We start from the raw sequence: 21,923 nt of genomic DNA on the forward strand, positions 1-21,923 counted from the left end.
TGAGACTGCGTGTTCTTATCCTATGAGAAGATGCTTCGCTTAATTATTCACAACAGCATGTGTTGATTTGCTATGACAGACTCTTCAGATTGTGAGATTGCGTACATTATCTGAGAGAAACGTTCATGAATCGAAGGAGAGTTCATTGTAGAGTTCGGCACAAACGCGATTCATTCACTTAGTGAGTATAACCATTTTTACAGCTCCATGATACAACCCGTCAAAAGGCTTATATAATCGCAGCAGAATAAGCCTTAAAAAGTTATCAGAGGTGCAACAGCACGTTCATGTATGTTTTCGATATGGAGTGCAAATGGTTGTGCGTTTATTTGTGTTTTTAACTCTATGGTGTTTCATGGTCATTTGATCTCATGTTGCTCTGGCAAATGCAAGCATTGTATAAATCATCATTTGTCTTAGTGGCACATATATTGGTGCTGCTGTGACACTCCACTGGCTGACCTGTGCTTTCATTGCAGAGGATGCCAGCTCCGATCAGACTGCGGGAGCTGATCCGGACAATCCGGACGGCTCGAACCCAGGCCGAGGAGCGAGAGATGATCCAGAAAGAGTTCATTGTAGAGTTCGGCACAAACGCGATTCATTCACTTAGTGAGTATAACCATTTTTACAGCTCCATGATACAACCCGTCAAAAGGCTTATATAATCGCAGCAGAATAAGCCTTAAAAAGTTATCAGAGGTGCAACAGCACGTTCATGTATTTTTTCGATATGGAGTGCAAATGGTTGTGCGTTTATTTGTGTTTTTAACTCTTATGGTGTCGGTGGTCGCCGTATCATTAAAAAAAAAAAACATTCTGGGTTTGGGTTTGGGTCTCGATGAGTTTAATGTGACACTTGTAGGTGGAGAGTGTAAAGTGCAGGATGATTGGGAGCTGCTTCCTCAGTGTGATAGCATTTTAAATTGCATTTCTTTCTTTGTTCTATTTAGTGTCTCCCAAACATCTTATTGCACATCTTAATTTCTTAAAAAAAAAAAAAAAAAAAAGAAAAAGCCAAACCAGTCCCCATGTTATTGTCATTATCTCAACAGATTTTCTTGGGCACGCAGATTTTACATTGAACGTCAAGCGGTGACCCAACGTGATACCAAATCTATGACTGAAAATGAAAATTTACAATTTGTCTATTGCTTAAATTCGATAGTTTCATGCTCTCAGCAACCAATAACTCACTGCATAAAACACATTGTGGTCAGAACGAACCATGTTTTGTGTTTTGGCAGATGCATTTATTTAATGCAACTTGCATTGCATTCAGTGTATACGTTTTTATCAGCTTGTGCGTTCCCTTGGAATTAAACCCATGACCTTGGTGTTGCTACCACCATGTAACATTCCTGTAGTTCAGGGGTGCCCAACCCTGCTCATGGCGATCGACTGTCCTGCAAAGTTCAGCTCCAACCCTAATCAAACACACCTGAAGCAACTAATTAGGGTCTTCAGGATCACTTAAAAATTAAAGGCAGGTGTCTTTGATTAGAGTTGGAGCTAAACTTTGCAGGACAGTCGATCGCCAGGAGCAGGGTTGGGCATCCCTGCTGTAGTTCAAACAGTTGAGCATGTAATTTCCTACTTTTGTTGAAAATGAATGACTTTGGTCGCTTTGATGCTGTCAGTTCTAACTAGATGAATTTTAACCAAAATATCAGTGTTTGATTGAATGCACAGCTTTTAACATAAAAGTATGTTTTAAAACTTGAAATATTTTTCTGTCCTAAAAATGGACAAATGTGTATATATACATTGCCTTAAATGATGGTATACATTTCTGTGCATCCTCTACATCTAATGTTCTGTCTGCAGTGACTTGAACCACAGTACACAGTATGTGCAGGGACTGGCCTTGTGCACCCTGGGCTGCATGGGCTCATCCGAAATGTGCCGTGACTTAGCTGGAGAAGTGGAGAAACTCCTCAAAACGTCAAACTCCTATCTGAGGAAAAAGGTATTTCACACTCCTTCACAGCTGAACGTGGACTTCATGTCCAGTTGCATGTCGAGCTCTGAATGTGTGAACGGTTTTGACATGAGCTCTTTGCCCTCAGGCAGCTCTGTGTGCAGTTCACGTCATCCGCAAAGTCCCGGAGCTGATGGAGATGTTCCTGCCAGCAACAAAAAACCTGCTCAGCGAGAAAAATCATGGTGAGAGCTGCTCTTTAACCTTTCCCATAGGTCTCATTTTATTGTCCTTAAAAATTAATTTACAGATGCATCATTCCTGCTAAGTCGTACATTTCCATCATATATGTCTTAACAAATTGGGAAAAATTAATGCATGTTAAATTAAAAATTAAAGTTTTTGAAAGATTGAAATCGCATTAGTTTGTTTTCTGTAATTGCAATATCACAATTAAGTGAACTTGGTGGTTTGATTTAAGGTGGATGCTGCCAACTTCTAAAATGGGAAAATTTCTTTTTTTTTCTAATCTAATGTTCTAAGCATTACATGTTTTCTTGGTAATATTGTTTAAATTGATTATGAATTTGTTTAAATGTTAAAATGCGAAGTTGACGCTCTCATGTAAAATGTGAGTCCCCTGTTAAGCTTTAGCAAACATTCGCTTTTTTCATACATTAAGATTTAAGTCAGTCTTTCACATTCAGCAGAAACAGGAGAATATTGGTTTGTTGTTGATTTTCCTAATGTAAACAAACTTGCTCATGAGTTATAAAATGAAATCTGATAAGGAAATCGATGTATTGTTCTGTGTTTTCTGCAGGAGTTCTCCACACGTCTGTTGTTCTGCTCACTGAAATGTGTGAGCGAAGTCCTGACATGCTCTCTCACTTCAGGAAGGTGCGTAGCAAGCGTTCATACCTTGACCTTCTGCAGTGACCTCTAAAACTGTTTATGCACCACATCAGCCACTCTGAGACAAAAGCACTCTTTATCTGTTGCTGATAGCGTTGACATGACTACTGAAATGAGACTGTAGTCCTTACTGAAATCTGGATGCTTGTCCTGGATTTAGCTGCAGGTGTGGTTATCTCACTGGGAGATGAATACGGGTTCTTCCTCTCTGTGTATCTGCTTCTACTCTTCCCACCCCCAGCCTGATCTACTGTGCCAGCACGCCCACCTCTCATGCTCATAACCGTAGCATTATGTTAAGCTCTTCTCTGAAAGTGACTCTTTTTTCCAATTCCCCCCTAACATCTACTTCATATTTTTTCTGTCATTTGTCTTTGTTACAATTCCTGCATTGTGTTAGAATGAGAAGGTAAGAGGACATTCTGGTTTCATAGCTGGTGCATGCTTAAAGAAAACAAACCAAAAAAAAGTATCATCATGGTCACTGTAGATGTAGTCCAATTTTTGGTTTTGATGTACTGTTTATTTTGCAATTGTTGTCATTTAAGTGTTTTCTTTGGTTTTTATTCAGGATTACGTAGACCTCATATACATTTTCACTTGTCCTGCGTTTACCTTTAGATTAATTTCTCTTTCATACGGTCACTATTGGGTTGTGGTTTTTCCAATATGTACATTAAAGTGGGGGCACATATGAAATGGAGACTTTTGCCAAATTAATAAGGATCAACTGTAGATATAGTCCAATTTTTGGTTTTTATGTACTGTTTTTTTTTTCTCGTTTTTTTGCAATTGTTGTCATTTAAGTGTTTTCTTTTTTGGTTTTTGACATCATATACATTTTCACTTGTCCTGCGTTTACCTTTAGATTAATTTCTCTTTCATACGGTCACTATTGGGTTGTGGTTTTTCCAATATGTACATTATAGTGGGGGCGCATATGAAATGGAGACTTTTGCCAAATTAATAAGGATCATGTTAATACACATAGAAAAAGTACCAAACAATTACAATAAACACTGACATGACCTCCATGTCTTAATGTGTAGTGAAACCAGTCTATTGGAAGATGATCAACTCGGGGTGCCTACGTGTATTTACACTTACTGACCCTTTTTATGTGCTGTCCTGTTTTGAAATCTCTACGACCCTGCTGTAACTTTGCTGATAGTCTTTAATTTCTTCTCCCACTGTTTTTTTTCTAGCTGGTTCCACAACTTGTACGAATCCTGAAGAACCTGATCATGTCAGGCTACTCCCCTGAGCACGATGTGTCTGGCATCAGTGACCCTTTCCTGCAGGTAAAGACACATCATCTCCTGTCAGTGTTGCTCTATTTAAAAGTGCACTAAGTGACGTTGGCTGTCTGCTATTGAATGAGACACGCCCTCTTTTTCTAAAGCCAGGGCTACAAAGAACTTTTAGTCCAGTAGTAGTTTTGCAATGGTAGCAAAATTGCACTCTTCCATGACAAACTCAAAATTGCTCTGCACTTTACTTAAATGATTCATCTCACCATGCTCTCTCAACTTCCTGCTTCCCTTATATGGACTGATCTATGAACATGCTAAATGAGTGACAGGTAGAAAGTGCCTTTTTTAAAAAACAATTATTTGGCTAAACCCTTTTACCACACTTAGGATTGTCACAGAGACATTATTTTAGGACACCATTTTCAGTGATATGGGATTTTTCTGAGCGTCATTCCATAAAATAAAATCTCTTAGCATTTTTAATGTTGCAGTCGATGTGAATTAAATTCTGTAATGTACCTCATGTCATTTGTTTGGTCAGTTGCAAGAAATTGATTTTTAGAGTGGTCCTTAAGTTTACAATCCATTTTTCCCATATGAGGTGATGCCTGTTCATTATAGCCTAAAGCAATCTGATGAGCTCCTCTGGGCCACACTGTGTCTCTTGGCATTTTTAAGGTACGGATATTGAGGCTACTGAGAATTCTGGGAAAGGGTGATGATGATTCTAGTGAAGCTATGAATGACATTCTTGCACAGGTAAGCAGCATGATTATATCCACTTTATAACCACATAACTTTTTCTTTCTACCTTCTAAAGATTTCCCATCAAATTTTTTTTAATAGGTTGCAACAAATACAGAAACAAGTAAAAATGTAGGCAATGCTATCCTCTACGAAACTGTTCTTACGATTATGGACATCAAATCTGAGAGTGGACTAAGGGTGAGTTGCTTAGATTGGCGGTGCTGTGTGAGTGGTTTATATCAATTTTATAATGTTCAAAGGTGTCTGCAGAAAGTGGTTAAAAATGCTGTTGTTTATATTATTACAGGTTTTAGCAATTAACATTTTGGGACGTTTTCTTCTCAACAATGACAAAAACATCAGGTATGTGACTTTTGACGCAAGTGTGACATTCAGGCTTGGTTATAAAGTGACCAGAGAGAAAGCTGTTTAATGCTCTTGAGTGATCCATCGACTGAGTGTTACAAACGATGATCGCATAGTCTCTGACATCAGCTTTACTGTGGACTTGAAATAGCTTATTTCATGTGCTGCCCACACTAGACTTGATTGTCATAATGATAGGGCTTTGACATTATTACTCTCCCTGAATCAGATATGTGGCATTGACCTCTCTACTGAAGACTGTGCAGACAGACCACAATGCTGTGCAGAGACATCGAAGCACTATCGATAAAGTGACCAGAGAGAAAGCTGTTTAATGCTGTTGAGTGATGAAGACCTTGAGTTGATCCATCGACTGAGTTTTACAAACGATGATCGCATAGTCTCTGACATCAGCTTTACTGTGGACTTGAAATAGCTTATTTCATGTGCTGCCCACACTAGACTTGATTGTCATAATGATAGGGCTTTGACATTATTACTCTCCCTGAATCAGATATGTGGCATTGACCTCTCTACTGAAGACTGTGCAGACAGACCACAATGCTGTGCAGAGACATCGAAGCACTATCGTGGACTGCTTGAAAGACCTTGATGTGTCCATTAAAAGGTCATTTATGTACAGGCTGTATGGCTTTTTATATCCATTATGGCACAAGAGGATGAGCCCCACTGATTACGCTTGTTCTTCCACAGGCGTGCAATGGAGCTGAGCTTTGCCCTGGTTAACGGCAACAACATCCGGGGCATGATGAAAGAGCTTCTGTATTTCCTGGACTCCTGTGACCCTGATTTCAAAGCGGACTGCGCGTCAGGGATCTTCCTGGCTGCAGAGAAGTAAGGCTGTTTATTGTTAAATCATGCAAATCATGTTGCGCAGAACTCATGTGAGGGGAAACACCAACGACTTCCTTGCATGACAGTCATGTTGCACGTCCTTGCAGCCCTTTTGAAAGCCTGCAGTCTGTTAGAGTTTTAAAATGGTGTAAAAGCCTAGTTAAGTGAATCCGATCAAATTCAGTAAGCAAGCCCTTGAAAAATAAAGAGCTGTTCAAGTGAGTTGTAGAGCAACTCATGGCTGTGTGATGATAAAATGAGTGATCCATCGGCAGAAGCTGATTCTGTTGACACTTTTATATCTGACAGCACTAAAAGGGATTTGATTAGGAGTGTTCAAAGAGATTTACTTGGTTTGATGCTTTTTGCCTTGGTGACTTGGTTTTATATTTTGCAAGCTTTAGACTGCTGGTTTGCACATATATATCTAACACTTGTTTGTTGCAGGTATGCACCCTCCAAAAGATGGCACATAGACACCATTATGAGGGTTTTGACAACGGTAAATGTCTTGCTCTCATTGTTTCTTACTATAATCTGCTTTACTCCTACCATTAAACTAGATCACATTCATGATAATTTGAGTATCACTTGATGTCAATTTAAAGTACACTTTGGAATAGACAATGTTTAGTTACGGTTGCTGATTAACTCATGATATTGAGTGTAGAGTGTAAAGCATGATCCTATTATCTCCGACAGCATTTCTTAATCTTGGTCTTGGTGATGTGTGTTTTGAGTTCTGTATGTCATTTCATGCCGTTGTTCCACCAAAACGGTGTTTTTTTTGGCCAGTGCTTGGCCAGGGATCTGCAGACATCTTTCAGTTTGCATTTCCACTAACTTGAGCCAAATGATGACATAGCCTGCCCACAATTAAACGCAAGTCTTGAGGACATTTTAACATCCACAATAATATAATTTAATATAGTTTTGCAGTAGTCTTTCCAGATTGAGTAGCAGTTATTTGTTGCTGACATTATCTTGTCCTCGGGCCTGAATTTAGGAGCGTTTTAAGAGTTGTTTAGGCCCAGAGCCAAGTTATTTGTGGTGGAAATGGACAAAATGGCTCTCTTTTGATGGCAGAGTGGTTTAAAATGACGTTCTGATGTACCTGTTTTGTATCTGCTTTTATAGGCAGGGAGTTATGTCCGGGATGACTCTGTGCCCAACCTCATTCAGCTCATTACAAATAGTGTAGAGATGCATGCCTACACTGTACAGAGACTCTACAAAGCCCTCCTGGATGACATCTCTCAGGTTAGAATCATCTTAACACTGCGTTTTCTTCACTGGACTTTAAACTTGTGAACCCAAAGTGCAAAACTTGCCATCTGTTAGTTTCATACAAGAAATGAACTGTAAATTCTCATGTTTTTCCAAAACCATGTGACAGATTTGGTTTCCTTCAAATGCAATGTTCATGCTGCTCTTTTCCATTCAATGTATGAAAGTAAATGGTGACAGATGCTGAGCTCCAATATATAATGACATGGAACTGTTGAAAAATGTTCATGCAACTTGTGTGTCTACATTCCAAGTATTCTGAACTCATAAAAAAGCTTTGTGTGAGCAACAGAGTGAAATGTATACCATATTTGGACCCTGAATGCGTCATACCCCATTCAAGGATTGTTTGGAATGACATTTGGATGACTAAATGTCAACAGAATTATGTCTGTGTGAACTAAGCCAAACTTTTCCTATAGCAACCTCTAGTACAAGTGGCATCCTGGTGCATAGGAGAGTATGGAGACCTGTTGGTCTCAGGCCAGTGTGAGGAGGAGGAACCCATTCAGGTAGATACCCTGTATGCCTTTCAAACCACACATACACATTTATTTTGAAGGCAGAACAGTTGTATCCGATTTCATGTCACAGGTTAGTGAAGATGAGGTCCTGGATGTTTTAGAAGGTCTTCTCGTTTCTAACTTGTCCACCCCTGTAACGAGAGGTTATTCCCTGACTGCTATCATGAAGCTGTCCACCCGTTTCAGCAGCATGAAGTAAGCATACCTGTTCTGAGTCACTTTTGATACAAGCATGAGGATGTATTTTCTTGAAATGATTTTGTGTCCCCAAATGGATGAGGCCCTGATCTTCCATTTATTTCCATTTGCTCTGCAGTCGAATTAAAAAAGTGGTGTCGATATACGGCAGCAGCATAGATGTGGAGCTGCAGCAGAGAGCTGTGGAATATAATGCACTTTTCAAAAAATATGATCACATGAGGTAAGAGCTACCTACTGTTCCAGACTCATGTTTTTCACACTTAATTTTAACGTTTAATTAAGTTTGTTTGTCCTCACTTTCCTTCTTCCTCTTTCCCATGAAGACCTGCATTACTAGAGCGCATGCCTATTATGGAGAAAACAGCCACTAACGGCCCAGCAGAGATTGTCCAGACCAATGGAGAAACAGATTCAACCATACTGGACACAAAACATCTGCCCAGCATCACTCAACCAGCCAGTCAGGTGGGTTTCTAGAGCATGGTTTCTCAATCCAATCCAGTGCACATTTTAGGCATCTCCATAATCTGACGATGTATTCAGCCTCTAAATGTGTGTATTTTCCTCATACACATTATGCAAAAAACAGGATGTCAAAAATCCAGTATACATGACACATCATTATTTTGCTAGAAGTACACTGCGTTAAAAGAATTGCACATAGCGATTGTTCAGCTGATGTCTCCACCCCCCCCTCTAAAAAAAAAAAAAAAAATTCCAGTAGACAGAAACTCCCTTAAACAGTTTTGAAAGTTACATAAGTCTATCCCTCACAGCCGCATTTCATCCACATTAAATTCAGTATGGCATCTAACCTGACTAAAAAAATGGCAGAGTACTATGAGTGGGGCAGCTCAAACGCAAGTATTTTAGGCATCCAGAAAACTATTCCTCAAGGTTGAATTGTGCTGCTTGAACAATGGCCGAGTAAATTATTTTCATGTTGATTAGCATGTTATGGGTCAAAGAAATGCGGTCAAAAGGCTGTCAATATGGTGAATGTAGTGTGTCTGGGAATGCATTTATACTGCATACCTAAAGAGCATACCTCATCTACAGTTGAATTATGTACTTTTTTTTTATTCTACAGTTTGGCTGTTCGAAGTGGCAGTTTAGTTCATTGAGCGCTCTACTAATGATCTGATAAGTTGAATCAGGTGTACTAGATAAGGGAGACATCCAAAATGCATCGCGTAGTAGTATTGGAGCGTTTAGGAATGGATTTGAGAACCTCTGTGCTAGAGTAATGAAAAAATATCTCCGGTATGGTTGAGCAGATAAAGAGGTATATTTAGCTGTGGTGAAATATTTACTGTATGCTAATGTTCTGTGTTTCCTGTTTTACAGGCAAATGATTTATTAGACCTACTCGGAGGTAATGATGTGGTACCTGTTATCCAAATAACTGTTCCCACAAAGCCTGCGTCAGCTGGAGGAGAACTGCTGGATCTGCTGGGAGACCTTTCTCTGACAGGTCAGCCTGATGCACACTTCTGCTGCTCTGTAGCAAATTCACATCCTGCCATTCCTGTGTCTCCATGTTTAGGACACTGACCGATTTTACAGTAGCTAAGTTCACTTGCACTTAACCCATTTATAATAGGATTGATTGCTCAATCAGATTGAAAAGCCGTCATGTAAACACCTCAATCGTTCTGACTGAGCTCGATCTGAATGAAATTTTGATCGGATGAAAGCTGAAATAATCCGATAAACAGGAAAAAATGAAGCATGTAAATGCTTTAATCAGACTATTTTCTCAGTCAGATTCAAAAATACCTTACGTACTTGCACTGTGCCATGATGCATTTTTTTTTTACATGTTTTGTGTCATACGAATGCTTCAGTTTTGTTCGGAATACATGTAATGCACATGCAAACAAACATGTGAATCAGATTGCAATGTTTATGGTTCATATTAACACAATTTTCAGAATCTAAAATCAGATTGGATTCATTCAAATCGGTGCAAGTAAACATATCTACTGTTGTGGAAGTAGATCTCCCAAAAATGAAAATACTGTTATTTACTCATCCTCATTTCAATCCAAACACCTGAATGATGCCCTTTTGTGAGTAATTTTCATTTTTGGGTGAAGCCCTGCTCATACCATTGTACCTTCTCACTCCTTAGGTGGTCCGACTCCCACCCCTGCTCCCTCTGTGACCTTGTCCCAGCACCCTTTCCTTTTGGACGGTCTCGCCTCGCAGCCCCTCTTCAATGACATTGCACCGGGTGAGCTTGCATTAAATTTCATCGTAGTGGTTAATGCAAAATAGGACAGTGCAATTATCATATCTGTTTCTGTTTTGCAGGCATTCCGCCAATGACGGCGTACAACAAAAATGGTCTAAAAATTGAGTTCACATTTGAGAGGGCCAACCCCAATCCCAATATTGCAGTTATTACCATCCATGCCACCAACTCCACCGAGGCTGACATGACAGAATTTGTGTTCCAGGCTGCAGTACCAAAGGTTTGTTCTTTTCCCTCTAGTAGTTCTTGTTACTGAGAACCCTAGTTAGTTAACCTTAGTGGTTAAACGGACCATAGTTGATCCGTGATCCGTACGGTTCAAGCCCCACGGTTCGGCACGCATGTGATCCGTGGATTAATTGCAAAATGTAACCGTAATAGAGTATAAGTTTATCATTTGTTCGTATTTACACAAGCAAGCGAATTTTAAACAATTCCAGAGAGAAAAGGCAAAAGGGACTCGATTCGTTACTCGCTCGTTTTAAAACGGCGCGCGAACACTGAACTGAATCCTCTTCTGAATCCTCTGAACAGACACATATATATAAAATTATGACAAAATACCCATCTCGACAATCATTCAGGTAAACGCAGTCAGTTATGTTTCAAGTGAAGGAAAAAAGCTAAGAAAGAAATCAGATGTGATGTGTATCATTATATCGGATCCGTGTATCAGGTCTTAAAGGGACAGCGGCCTATAAATACTGCTGCTGTCATTAATGATCATCAAACAACAAAACAGCTGTGATAAAAATCTATATTTAATTTATACAGTGAACACTATGCAGTGTTATTTTCCCTAATTATTACATTTCTGTATTTGAATACTACCAACCTTATTTTATTTGTAACATATTCTGTTGTATTTATCTATGTGTCACGCGGTCGTGGTTGTAGGAAAGGCACACGAAGGAGGAGTAGAAGTAAAGGAGTCTTTAATAAACATCAACACACTGATGTAACGATTACCGGTTTGACGATAAATCCTGATAAAATTCCCCACGATTAGTATTACCGTTTCATATTATAATTATCATTAAAACCGAACTTCAGATTGATCACATTAAAGTAAAAAAGAAATATCTAAAATGGTATAACAAAAGTCTTAATTGTCATTTTAAGAGGTCTTAAATTTGGGGATAGAAAAACAGGAATTGTGATTAGTCTAATTTGATTATTAAACTTCAAAAGGTTATCATTTAATTAAATAAATGTGAGTGCTGCAAGTCAAAAGGCATGTTGTAGAAGGTTATAAGAAAGCATATTTTTATCTCATCTTTTTGAATGAGCAGCTGGAGGCAATAAAGCATAGACGTTTCAAAACAAGTCCCAGTGTATTTCTGGCGTGTTTATAATTAAAAGTTCCACATAATGCATAAACTTTTTTTCTTTTCTTTTTTTTTTCTGGGTTTTACTGGCATTTTGGTTACCCAAAAATTGTATCTGGCATTTAATTCAATGTAAGCTTTTATGGCTTCTTGTCTCTTCTGCCCCGTCACAGGAAGAGAAGGCTAATGACATTAACACATTTAGTATATTGATTTTACCAGTATTGGCACAATAGTCTTTTTAATTGCTTTATTTGAACACATTATTGTATAAGAGAAATCCAATATTGAACAACCTATAATTCATATGTAATGGTATTTTAGTACATTAACCAGTTTTATCATGTATGTATATTAGGGATGTGCATCTCATGACTCAGGCCGATACGATACGCATCTCGATGCATAGCCAACGATACGATACATTAAAGATACATCTGAAGCAGCTACCGATGCCATACGATTCACCCCTGTTACGATGCGGTGCGATCCGATTTCGATTAGATTCAAAACAATGCGATTCGATGCAATACAATGCAATGGAGAAAATATGATCACTTTTAATGCCTCGAGGCCTGTTTCATAAGGCTTATTTCAGTTAGTCTGACTCATTGTCAAATTATTTGATTCCATAAAACAAATTTAACATGGGCCTAGATCAAGCTTAGTCACTGTGGCAACTTATGCTGGGAAACTAACCTGGTCTAAAGCAGGTTAACTGTCAGACTAAGCGGAGTTCTTCTAACACTGACCAATAGGAACCCAATGATATTACTACTCTCTCACATACTATTATTTGCCTCTTTTTTTTTTTTTTACAGTTTCTAGCCATGCAGCCTTTCTCTGGTTTTATGACAGCTGTACCATTTATAGTTCAGATAGCAGAACATTATAATCTAAAATTGCTCTTTAAAGCATTAAAATAACTAAATTAAAAGTTAAAATCACTGTTATATGTAGGTTTAAAATTCTACAAAAGACACATTTATTGTCCAACAACAAATATTTTAGCAAAATGTATATTTTACTCAGAATTATTGTGCTCCTATTCGATTGCGCTCTCTGTTTAGCGTGCATGCGCGCAGCAGCGCTCGTTGCTCTCGCTTGCCTCGCTCACTCCTGACAGCGAAATGAATATGTTTGCGTGATTTTGTGACATGTCAGTTATGCACTGAGAAAAACACAACGTCTCAAATGCATTAAACGGCACAGATATATTCGCCGTTTGCGATGGTGGATCGATTTGATCCATGATCGACATTAAGGGCTGCTTAAGAATAAACGTGCACAAATTGGTGAGATTGTGTGAACTTAATTAGTCATTTATGGAACCGCTTTAGCCCCGATTGATTTGTTAGGTTATTTCAGGTTTCAGGTTTAAGTCAGGTTTTGGACTTTAATCCCCATTTTTCCTCAGGTCTCTGTAGTGTTGTGGTGATGCGTCACAATCACGCAGCAGCAGTGATGAGAGAACGCGCTTGAGAAACAGTTTAGAGAGGAGAAATCAGTCTACATATAAAATATTGGTCACAGATTATTGGTCACTTTCTAAACAATAAAAGTATAGCGCATCCACTAGTAATTATATATTAATAAATCAGTTTTTATCGATGCAAATATGTTAGAAACGATGCATCGCGATATAAATGCCAACTTGTAGCCGATGCTCACTTTTTAAACCGATGCATCGCATCTTTAACTTTTAATGCCGATGCACCGAGCGAATCGGGGAATCTTCCCATCTCTAATGTATATATTGAATAAAACACGTCTTGAGTATTTTAAACTTGCAGTTGAATGTGTGCCACAGCCTGTTTAATTAAGACAAGGAATCTGAGATATAATTTATTTTGAGATTGTATGGGTTTGTTCTGTATGAACATACAGTATTGTATTTGTGCAGGTCTTAAAGTCTTTGTCGTGATTTAAAAAAAAAAAAATCAGGTTAATGAATTCATGTGATGCATACACAATCAGAATATGAACAAATTCCTATTAATTTTGGAATATTCATGTGCATGCAAACACGATTATTGTATAATTTCTGCTCCAGTCAAATGCTTAATCATTTGTTTGTGTTTTTAGACATTCCAGCTGCAGCTCCTGTCCCCCAGCAGTAATGTAGTCCCAGCACTCAACCAGGGAAGTGTCACGCAGGTCATCAGGGTTCTCAACCCACAGAAGGTAAGATGTTACTGTGAGGCCACACTCTGCTTGCTGTTGCAGTAGATCTTCAGAGATCAGTCCATTGATCCTGAAACATGTTCAGAAGTCTGATTTGGATGAAATCAGAGCAAGAACAGTGGTTTTCAGCATCAGAGGAAGCTCGCTAGTCACTGCCAAGAGCATGAGAGCTTTTCCCAGTGCCTGAACTGAACTTGTTGGCAAAGCTCCCTCTGATTGTCCAACAACGTCAATGAAGTTTACTACAGAAAATCAACTGAAAAATCAGCTAGTGAGATGCTTGCCTTTAGAGTTTGAAATCTGGCTGGTTTTGCTCTGAAGTTGAAGCTTGTCACATGGCAGTTGCGCAGCTCTAGTTCGTCACCAGTAATGCTTGCGTTTACAGCAATTAAGGACTCCATTTTATGGATAAACATCATAATGTCATATCATTTTTAATAATTGCAAATTTTGCCTTTAGCCTGTGCCTGACTTCCTCTTTTATTACAGCAACAGTTGCGAATGCGGGTCAAGCTGACATACACTCACAAAGGCTCTCCTGTACAAGACCTGGCCGAGGTCAACAATTTCCCCCCTCAGTCCTGGCAGTGATTTGCTACCCTTCTCAATCTTAAAGACCCCCAGCAAGGGAACTATGGGAAAGATGTCCCCTCCCCATTCCCAAATGATCCCCCGTGACATCACCACAGATCGCTGCCCTGGGGTTGCATGGGAAGCAGTGGAATCTTCCTGACACAGTCAAGAGTTGATGGTATGAAGACTGATGATTGAAGACAATTACAGCGACAATGATTAAGAAAAATCACATATCTCAATACATATCTTTTCATTTGTTTCTTTGCCCGTCTGTCTTTCTCTCTGCTTCGGGGTTAGTGCAAAATGTCCATGCTCACACTTGCACTTAGCGCACTGTGCACTCTCACTTAATCTGTCACTATAGTGCACTCTGACTCATATACCTCACATTGTCTTCTTGTTTTGTCTTTGTCGACTCGGGAGAGTACTGTGACCGTTTCATCAAGTCATTGAAATGCTCTCTTTGCGTCCGTACCCTCATGTTATCTCTCGCTGCTCTGTTTTCTTCATCACTTTGCGTAATTGCATTCGCTGTGCCACACTGAGGTCTGGTGACCAATCAAGAGATGTTCTTTGGGCTTGGGAAATATTTTTAGCAATGTTATGTATATGGAGAGAAAAAAAAAAAGACTTCTCATTCTATTAGCCTCTTTGTGTTTTAGTGCGATTCTTTCGATTACTTGGCTTTTTCTGTACATACTGAGGGCTTTTAAGATGCATCAGTTGTTTCTTTTCATCCCTTTTTAAGATCCCGTTTTCTAAGACTTGCTTCCAGTACTGCACACAGTGTATAATGTTTGAAGCTGTCCCTCAGAAAGTAGTCTAATTTAACAACTTACCTGTTTGATTGTTTATTGGAAAGAAAATGTACTATGTGCTGCCTGTATATTGTATATAATTGTAAAACGCATCAAAAAGATCAAATCAAATAAAAACCCCATTTGAAGACCTATGATGTTCAGTTAGGGGTGTAATAATGTGCACATGACCTTGAGTTCGCTTTGTTTTAACTAGATGTGCGGTGGATCGCAGTCATGTACTACTGAAAGAATGAAATGCTGCATATGGATGTAATTTCTCCTGGTTATCAGCTTTTTTTTTTTTTCTCATGTACTCCCAGTTATACATAATGCAATTTAAAGGGATAGTTTACCCAACAAAAAATATTGTCATTTAAAGGGTTAATTCACCCAAAAATGAAAATTAGACCGTGTTTTACTCACCCTCGAAGCATCCTAGGTGTATGACTTTCTTCTTTCAGACGAATCCAGTCAGTTATATAAAAAATTGTCCTGCTATTCCAAGCTCTATCATTGCAGTCAGCGGGTGTTGCAGTTGAAAAGTCCACAAGTCGTCAAATAAAGCGCGCGCATTCGTAATAAACACGCCTCACCGCTGCGGGTGAATAAAGGCCTCCTGTAGTGAATCCATGCGTTTTTGTAAGAAAAACATCCATATTTCAAACGTAATAAACACTTTTTCTCACTTCCGTTGTCTGTCATACGCGGAAGGCGTTCCGGCGGATGACGTAAGACGTTGGCGTTGCGTGATTAGTGATGAACGCCGGTCATGAATCAGAAATACCGAGGATTTGCAAAGAAAAATGTCGGAGGATTTCTCGATATAAACCAAGAGGAGACTGGTCTTCCTTTGCTAAAGTAAGGAAACTTTGCTTCCTTTGATCCTATAAACAAACTCGCGAGACTAGCATATCTCAGGCGTGTGGGCTGCGCATACGTGCTACGTCATCCGCCAGAATGGCTTCCACGTATGACAGATAACGGAAGTGAGAAAAAGTGTTTATTACCTTTGAAATATGGATATTTTTCTTACAAAAATGCATGGATTTGCTACAGGAGGCCTGTACACACCCCCCGGAGCGGTGTGAGGCACGTTTATTATGAATGCGCGCGCTTTATTTGACAACTTGTGGACTGTTCAACTGCAACACCCGCTAACTGCAGAGCTTGGAATAGCCAGGACAATTTTTAATATAACTACGACTGGGTTCGTCTGAAAGAAGAAAGTCATATACACCTAGGATGCCTCGAGGGTGAGTATAAAACAGGCTAATTTTCATTTTTGGGTGAACTAACCCGTTAACTCGCCCTCATGTCGTTTCAAACCTGTATGAATGACTGTTCACAAAAGAAAATATTTTGAATGTGTCAGCAGTTTTTGTCCAAATCAAGACTAGACTCCATTGATTTTCATTGTAAGGAGACTTTTTTCAACTTTAACATCTTTTGTGCTCCACAGAATAAGTCATGCAGGTTTGGAATGACCTGAAAGGTCTTCAGACCTCTTTATAGTAACATTGCTATGTTGAGGAAAGCTTAAAAACCAAAGTTTATAGTTAGTTTACCCACAAACCACCTCTACTGATTTTTCCATGCAGTTTAGGCTCATGCATATTCCTAAACGGTCTTTTTTTTTTTTTTTTTATTGCCATGGGGTTGAGGTAAAAACTCCCTATATATGATATAAACACCTATTGATTCAAAAGTTTGGGGTCAGCAAGATTTTTTAATGTTTTTGAAAGAAGTCTCTTATGATCACCATGGCTGCATTTATTTGGTCAAAATACAGTAGTGTACGCTAGTGTATTCATATTTATTTGAAATATAAATCTTTTGTAACATATTTAATGTTTCTACTGTCATTTAATGCATCCTTGCTTTTGGAGTTGAGGCACAACTTCAGATAAAACGCTGTTAGGAAATGTGTAATATCCCAGGTAGGAGAACATGGTCTCATCCCTGAATGTTTTGATGCTTCTTGAGTGAACTTAAAGGATAAGTTAACTTCCGGAATGAAAATTCTGTCATGATTTACTCACCCTCCACTTGTTCCAAACCTGTATGAGTTTCTCTCTTCTGTTGAACACAAAAAGATAATTTGAAAAATGTTGGTATCCGAACAGTTGATGAGCACCATTGACTTCCATAGTAGGAAAAAAAAAAATACAATGAAAGTCAATGGTGACCATCAACTGTTCGGATACCAACATTTTTCAAAATATCTTTTTGTGTGGGTCGAGAGGTGCGTAACAATAGTAAATGGCTCTGCGCGAGAGCCGTTTCAAAACCCGACTTTCTGAATCTGCTGCCTCTTACACAAAGATGTTTGCGCATTGAAGAGGGCGAAACAACCATTTGTGAACTTGCCACATCTCTCAGCAAGTTTTCTCACACCAAAATGATTTTTTTTTCAGCCGCATGTGAAAAAAAGCAATGTAAATATTGTCATTTCTAGTCTTTATGTAAACTTCCTGAGGCAATGCAAGCTAAGTTCGAATTCTCAAGTCACCACTATTCACTATATCATGCGATACATGCACAGACCTTTGTACATTTGGAAATATGTTGATTCTCCAATTAATCTTCATTAAGAAGCAGATTTTCTTTCCTGTGCAGAAGACTTGTCAGTCAGGGGGAATTGAGCGTCATTTGTTTGGGTGTAACTGCTTGACCAGATGGACTTTGTATCACATGCTTGGATGATTGCCTTCTCCACCAGAATCTCTTTGTAATCTTGTAAAGGTGTCGGTTGTTTTTGAAGTGTATCTATACATGTGCCCCCATCTCAGATATTTTACACTTGCTGTTCAACACATCTGAACTTGTGCAGGAGGGGAGGACGACCCCAATGAGTCTGACATGCTGAACTGAATCGCAAGTCCATGTCCTCGAGGAACGAGTTTTGGACTGAATTCATGATGATGGATGAAAATGACATGGGATATTTTAGACTTATGCTGTGTATTATTGTCTTTGGGTTGGAGAAAATTATCAAATGAAATAATAAAACTGTCGAACTTGATGTTGTGTTTTGTAAATAAGTGGTTTTCTTCATTTGTAACCGAGCGGAGTCTGGAAAACCATAATGAATGATGTAGTTTGAGCTTTATTTAGTCTGCTATCACCCTCTTGTGTTAAACTTTGAAACTGCAATATGTCATAGAAGCCAAAATGAAACGAGTATTCCTGATGTCCAGACAAATATAGAATGAATTATACAATAATCATTCATATTCTGTTCTGTTGTTTTTCATCTTAACCCTCTGTTCTGTTCAGGTGACTCCAGTGCTGTATTTGTGAAAATAATAGTAAAAAAGCAACCTGTTTTTTTCCCGCTTGAACAACTTTTAAAATGTCCTCCAACCAGAAAACCCAACAGAAAAAAATGAAGCTTTTAAAGAAAAAGTTCACCCTAAAATGAACATTTGCTGAAAATGTACTCTCCCTCAGGCGACCCAAGATGTAGATGAGTTTGTTTCTTCATCAGATTTGGAGAAATGTAGCATTGCATCAGTGTCTCAGCAATGGATGCTCTGCAGTGAATGGGTGCCGTCAGAATGAGAGTCCAAACAGCTGATAAAAACCTCACAATAATCCACACCACTCCAGTCCATCTAACGTCTTGTGAAGAGAAAGGCCCTTTGCTTGTAAGAAACAAATCCAACATTAAGGCATTTTTTTATTTTTTATTTATTTATTTTTTACTTTAAACCATCACTTCTGACGACCATAATAATGATGATCATTTATTGCATTTATTCATGTTTTATATCTTGGGTCTGATCAAAGTATCATTAAAACCTGATACTTTAATAAGTATCCTTTTAAACTGTTAATAAAATTACCTTTGACACCTCAGTGAAGACCTTCTTTATCTGCAGGGATGAGATGCAGGGGGGAAAAAAATTATCACTGATTGCAAAATTTTATATTGCAGTTATGACGTGATCACATGTCTGTCTCCATCTCAGCATTTGTACTCAAGTTGCATTGCATTTTGAAAGGTGTTCAGCTAAATTTGTCCACTAGCAACGTCCAACGCATGGACATCAATATTACAGCTTGATTGGAAACTTTGCCACAGCCAAGAGACAGCTATCATAAATCAAAATTAATTATTTGTATTTTAGATTAGACCCTCTGTTCTGTTCAGGTGACTCCAGTGCTGTATTTGTGAAAATAATAGTAAAAAAGCAACCTGTTTTTTTCCCGCTTGAACAACTTTTAAAATGTCCTCCAACCAGAAAACCCAACAGAAAAAAATGAAGCTTTTAAAGAAAAAGTTCACCCTAAAATGAACATTTGCTGAAAATGTACTCTCCCTCAGGCGACCCAAGATGTAGATGAGTTTGTTCATCAGATTTGGAGAAATGTAGCATTGCATCAGTGTCTCAGCAATGGATGCTCTGCAGTGAATGGGTGCCGTCAGAATGAGAGTCTAAACAGCTGATAAAAACCTCACAATAATCCACACCACTCCAGTCCATCTAACTTATCAAAGGCCTCGTTTCTTCCTCGTCTTCTTTCTTACTCAACCTTGTTATGTTTATCATCACAGACATTATGCATTATATTTTTCTAAAACGTCAGACTTATCTCAATATGACTGATTTATAGCGTGCTACAAAATGTACGTTCAGTTTAAAGTTTAACTGCTTCAAAACACATTGCACAAGAAGAGCTAGTCATTCCAGTTTGGGTGCCAGAGGTCAGTGATTCTTGATAAGAGTGAATGACTCCAAATCTCACTAGCTTTACAGACCTGATGTACTTTTTTTTAACAGTGCTGACTGCTGATGGAGGAAGTGTCATTTTTATGTTTATCAGAAACCCTTACAATAGGAACAAAATGTATATTGGTTACCTAAAGGAAATGGTCAATATATATATATATATTTTTTTTTGTACTTTTTCTGGAGAGCTATGTACTCAGTAAATGTTCAACCTGTGTTGAATTCTGAATGAAATGGGATTGATAAAAATTTGTGATGACCCATTTAAAATCACCAGTTTTAGATTAAGTATGCTCATGAATAATTCAGCAACAGAGGTATAGGAAATGGGCGGTGTTCTATGAATAATAATTAGCGCCGCCCCCTCATGTTTATTTATTGAGTTTATTTGACAGCCGTGCGCTTCAGTCCCACTATGGCGTCTCATCAAATCAGGATGGGCTTTTTCTACCGCCTCCTGTACCGGAATTTATCTGTCGCCAATTGCTATCTTACATCTGGATTTCTGTGCTGAAAGACGTCAAATGTAGGCGAAATGAAGGACGAGGAAAGCACAGCGCGGTCGCTCCAGAGCGCCGACACGGAGCGGAGAAATGCAGCCGATGTGGAGGATGGCCGGGCGGGCAGCGGAGCAGCGCTGAACCCGGTGCTGCATGAAGCGGGATCCGACCGAGCCCCCGCACCGACAGCCCGAGCGGCAACGGGAATACGCGTTTTAAAGGTACCAGATCCAGCTCCGTTTAGGTCGCAGCGTTGCTGTTAAGCAGCAGGGCCAAAGTACGTGTGAATCTGTGAACTGCATCAGCAATTATCTGTTTAACACTTCCACACACCGCCGCGTGCCAAAACCCAGCAGGCTCCCTACCTAGACAGCATACTTGGTCTGTGAGCTGATCGGGCTCGGAACGCGCCTATGATGCCCGATGCTGCTGTCTATGTAGGCGGTTCATTCGGTTTTTTGACACAGCCTGGGATAGTAGATGGATCATAATGGCATTATTGTTCTCACTTCATGTCGCTTTTCCCTTTTAGTTTGTGTGCTGTATCAGAACAGTTCCAGTGTAACGCCTGTAACCTGTTAGGGGGCGTTCTGGCTATTTTGTAATTGCTATTTCTGTCTCTGTACACCCGCGTCAGATGGACGTCTTTGCGTCGCGTCTCTCTGTTTTTTAGCCACTCGCTCCCTGAGCACTGTTGACATGTCAACTGGAAAAGTTGTCTAGCTATAGTTTTAAAAACGCGTCTCGAGTATGGCAAGCTGCTTTAACGTATATTTCTCAAAACTAAAGGCCTACATTTAAAACTGCTGTGATTCTGTCAGAGTCGTTCAAACCGCAAACTGGTGCGTTTCTACTTCTCAGACTGTAAAAACTGTGCTTGCAGATAATATAATATTAATGAAATAAAGGCTACGTAAGTGTACTTAGAGCACGGATTCATGAGTTTGTTTCTTGACACATACAGTGGGTACGGAAAGTATTCAGACCCCCTTAAATTTTTCACTCTTTGTTATATTGCCTGTTATTAGATATTACATTTAAAGTTAATATTTTAAATGGACAACATTTTTCATTACAAATGTGTTGTAATTATGAATGATATGGTACTGTTTAAAGGTGCTTCTGCCCCCCTCAAAGGGTGCAGGCGTAATAGTAATATATTTTTTATTGAGTTGATTAATTTACATAATAGTATAATTCTTATATTTTAAAAGAATGAAAATTATTATTATTTTTATTTAAATTTATTTTAATATTTTGTATTTTGCGCAATGAAAGATTATCAAAAGTCTTTTTTGTTCTGTTCTATCTATCATATGTTGCTGCCTTCATTACTGTATACTTTATTATAATAGTATTTTTTGTCATAGCTTATGATGAGATATTTTTTCAGTTGTTATTTTTCATTAAAATTAAGTTGTCTATATTTAGCAAATTGTGTTTAACACACACAAGAGTAATGATCAGGTCAATCAA

General features: G+C 38.8%; 2 protein-coding genes and 1 long non-coding RNA gene across 6 annotated transcripts in view; all 3 read left to right on the forward strand.

Annotated features, from left to right (window-relative positions):
• The first annotated feature begins 1,528 nt into the window (after positions 1–1,528).
• LOC107715458 (AP-1 complex subunit gamma-1) lies at positions 1,529–14,539 on the forward strand. Of its 3 annotated transcripts, none has more exons than XM_016521604.1 (23): positions 1,529–1,576; positions 1,828–1,969; positions 2,070–2,166; positions 2,745–2,821; positions 3,237–3,245; positions 4,042–4,137; positions 4,768–4,848; positions 4,936–5,034; positions 5,144–5,199; positions 5,432–5,493; positions 5,779–5,830; positions 5,917–6,057; positions 6,505–6,559; positions 7,195–7,317; positions 7,767–7,856; positions 7,939–8,063; positions 8,185–8,289; positions 8,393–8,534; positions 9,417–9,543; positions 10,204–10,305; positions 10,386–10,546; positions 13,740–13,838; positions 14,328–14,539. In XM_016521604.1, the coding sequence occupies exons 2-23, from the start codon at positions 1,886–1,888 to the stop codon at positions 14,427–14,429; spliced, it is 2,085 nt and encodes a 694-aa protein (XP_016377090.1). In that variant the 5' UTR covers positions 1,529–1,576; positions 1,828–1,885; the 3' UTR covers positions 14,430–14,539. The 3 variants fall into 3 exon arrangements, with proteins under 3 accessions (XP_016377090.1, XP_016377087.1, XP_016377091.1); XM_016521601.1 differs by having other exon boundaries at positions 1,532–1,585; XM_016521605.1 differs by lacking the exon at positions 3,237–3,245 and having other exon boundaries at positions 1,533–1,585.
• Positions 14,540–16,437: 1,898 nt separating this feature from the next.
• Positions 16,438–18,236, forward strand: LOC107715460 (uncharacterized). Its single transcript, XR_001637097.1, has 2 exons — positions 16,438–16,467; positions 18,004–18,236. It is a non-coding gene; the product is annotated as an uncharacterized LOC107715460 (long non-coding RNA).
• A 2,099-nt stretch (positions 18,237–20,335) lies between these two features.
• LOC107715459 (PH domain leucine-rich repeat-containing protein phosphatase 2-like) overlaps positions 20,336–21,923 on the forward strand; it is a 14,836-nt gene continuing 13,248 nt past the window's right edge. For both annotated transcript variants that reach the window (XM_016521607.1, XM_016521606.1), the window contains exon 1: positions 20,336–20,668. In XM_016521607.1, coding sequence (XP_016377093.1) covers positions 20,483–20,668 — 186 coding nt within the window. In that variant the 5' untranslated portion in view covers positions 20,336–20,482. The remainder of the gene's footprint in view (positions 20,669–21,923) is intronic.

The sequence above is a fragment of the Sinocyclocheilus rhinocerous genome, unplaced genomic scaffold (genome assembly GCF_001515625.1).
Source record: "Sinocyclocheilus rhinocerous isolate Xijiao unplaced genomic scaffold, SAMN03320098_v1.1 scaffold539, whole genome shotgun sequence".
Lineage (NCBI taxonomy): Eukaryota > Metazoa > Chordata > Actinopteri > Cypriniformes > Cyprinidae > Sinocyclocheilus > Sinocyclocheilus rhinocerous.

Bases quoted from the DNA above. Each gene is read 5' to 3' on its own strand.
- LOC107715458 (XM_016521604.1), top strand. From the start codon at position 1,886: ATGGGCTCATCCGAAATGTGCCGTGACTTAGCTGGAGAAGTGGAGAAA. The intron at 5,035-5,143 runs GTGAGTTGCTTA...ATATTATTACAG, and splicing joins AATCTGAGAGTGGACTAAGG to GTTTTAGCAATTAACATTTT. The intron at 10,547-13,739 runs GTTTGTTCTTTT...TTGTGTTTTTAG, and splicing joins TCCAGGCTGCAGTACCAAAG to ACATTCCAGCTGCAGCTCCT.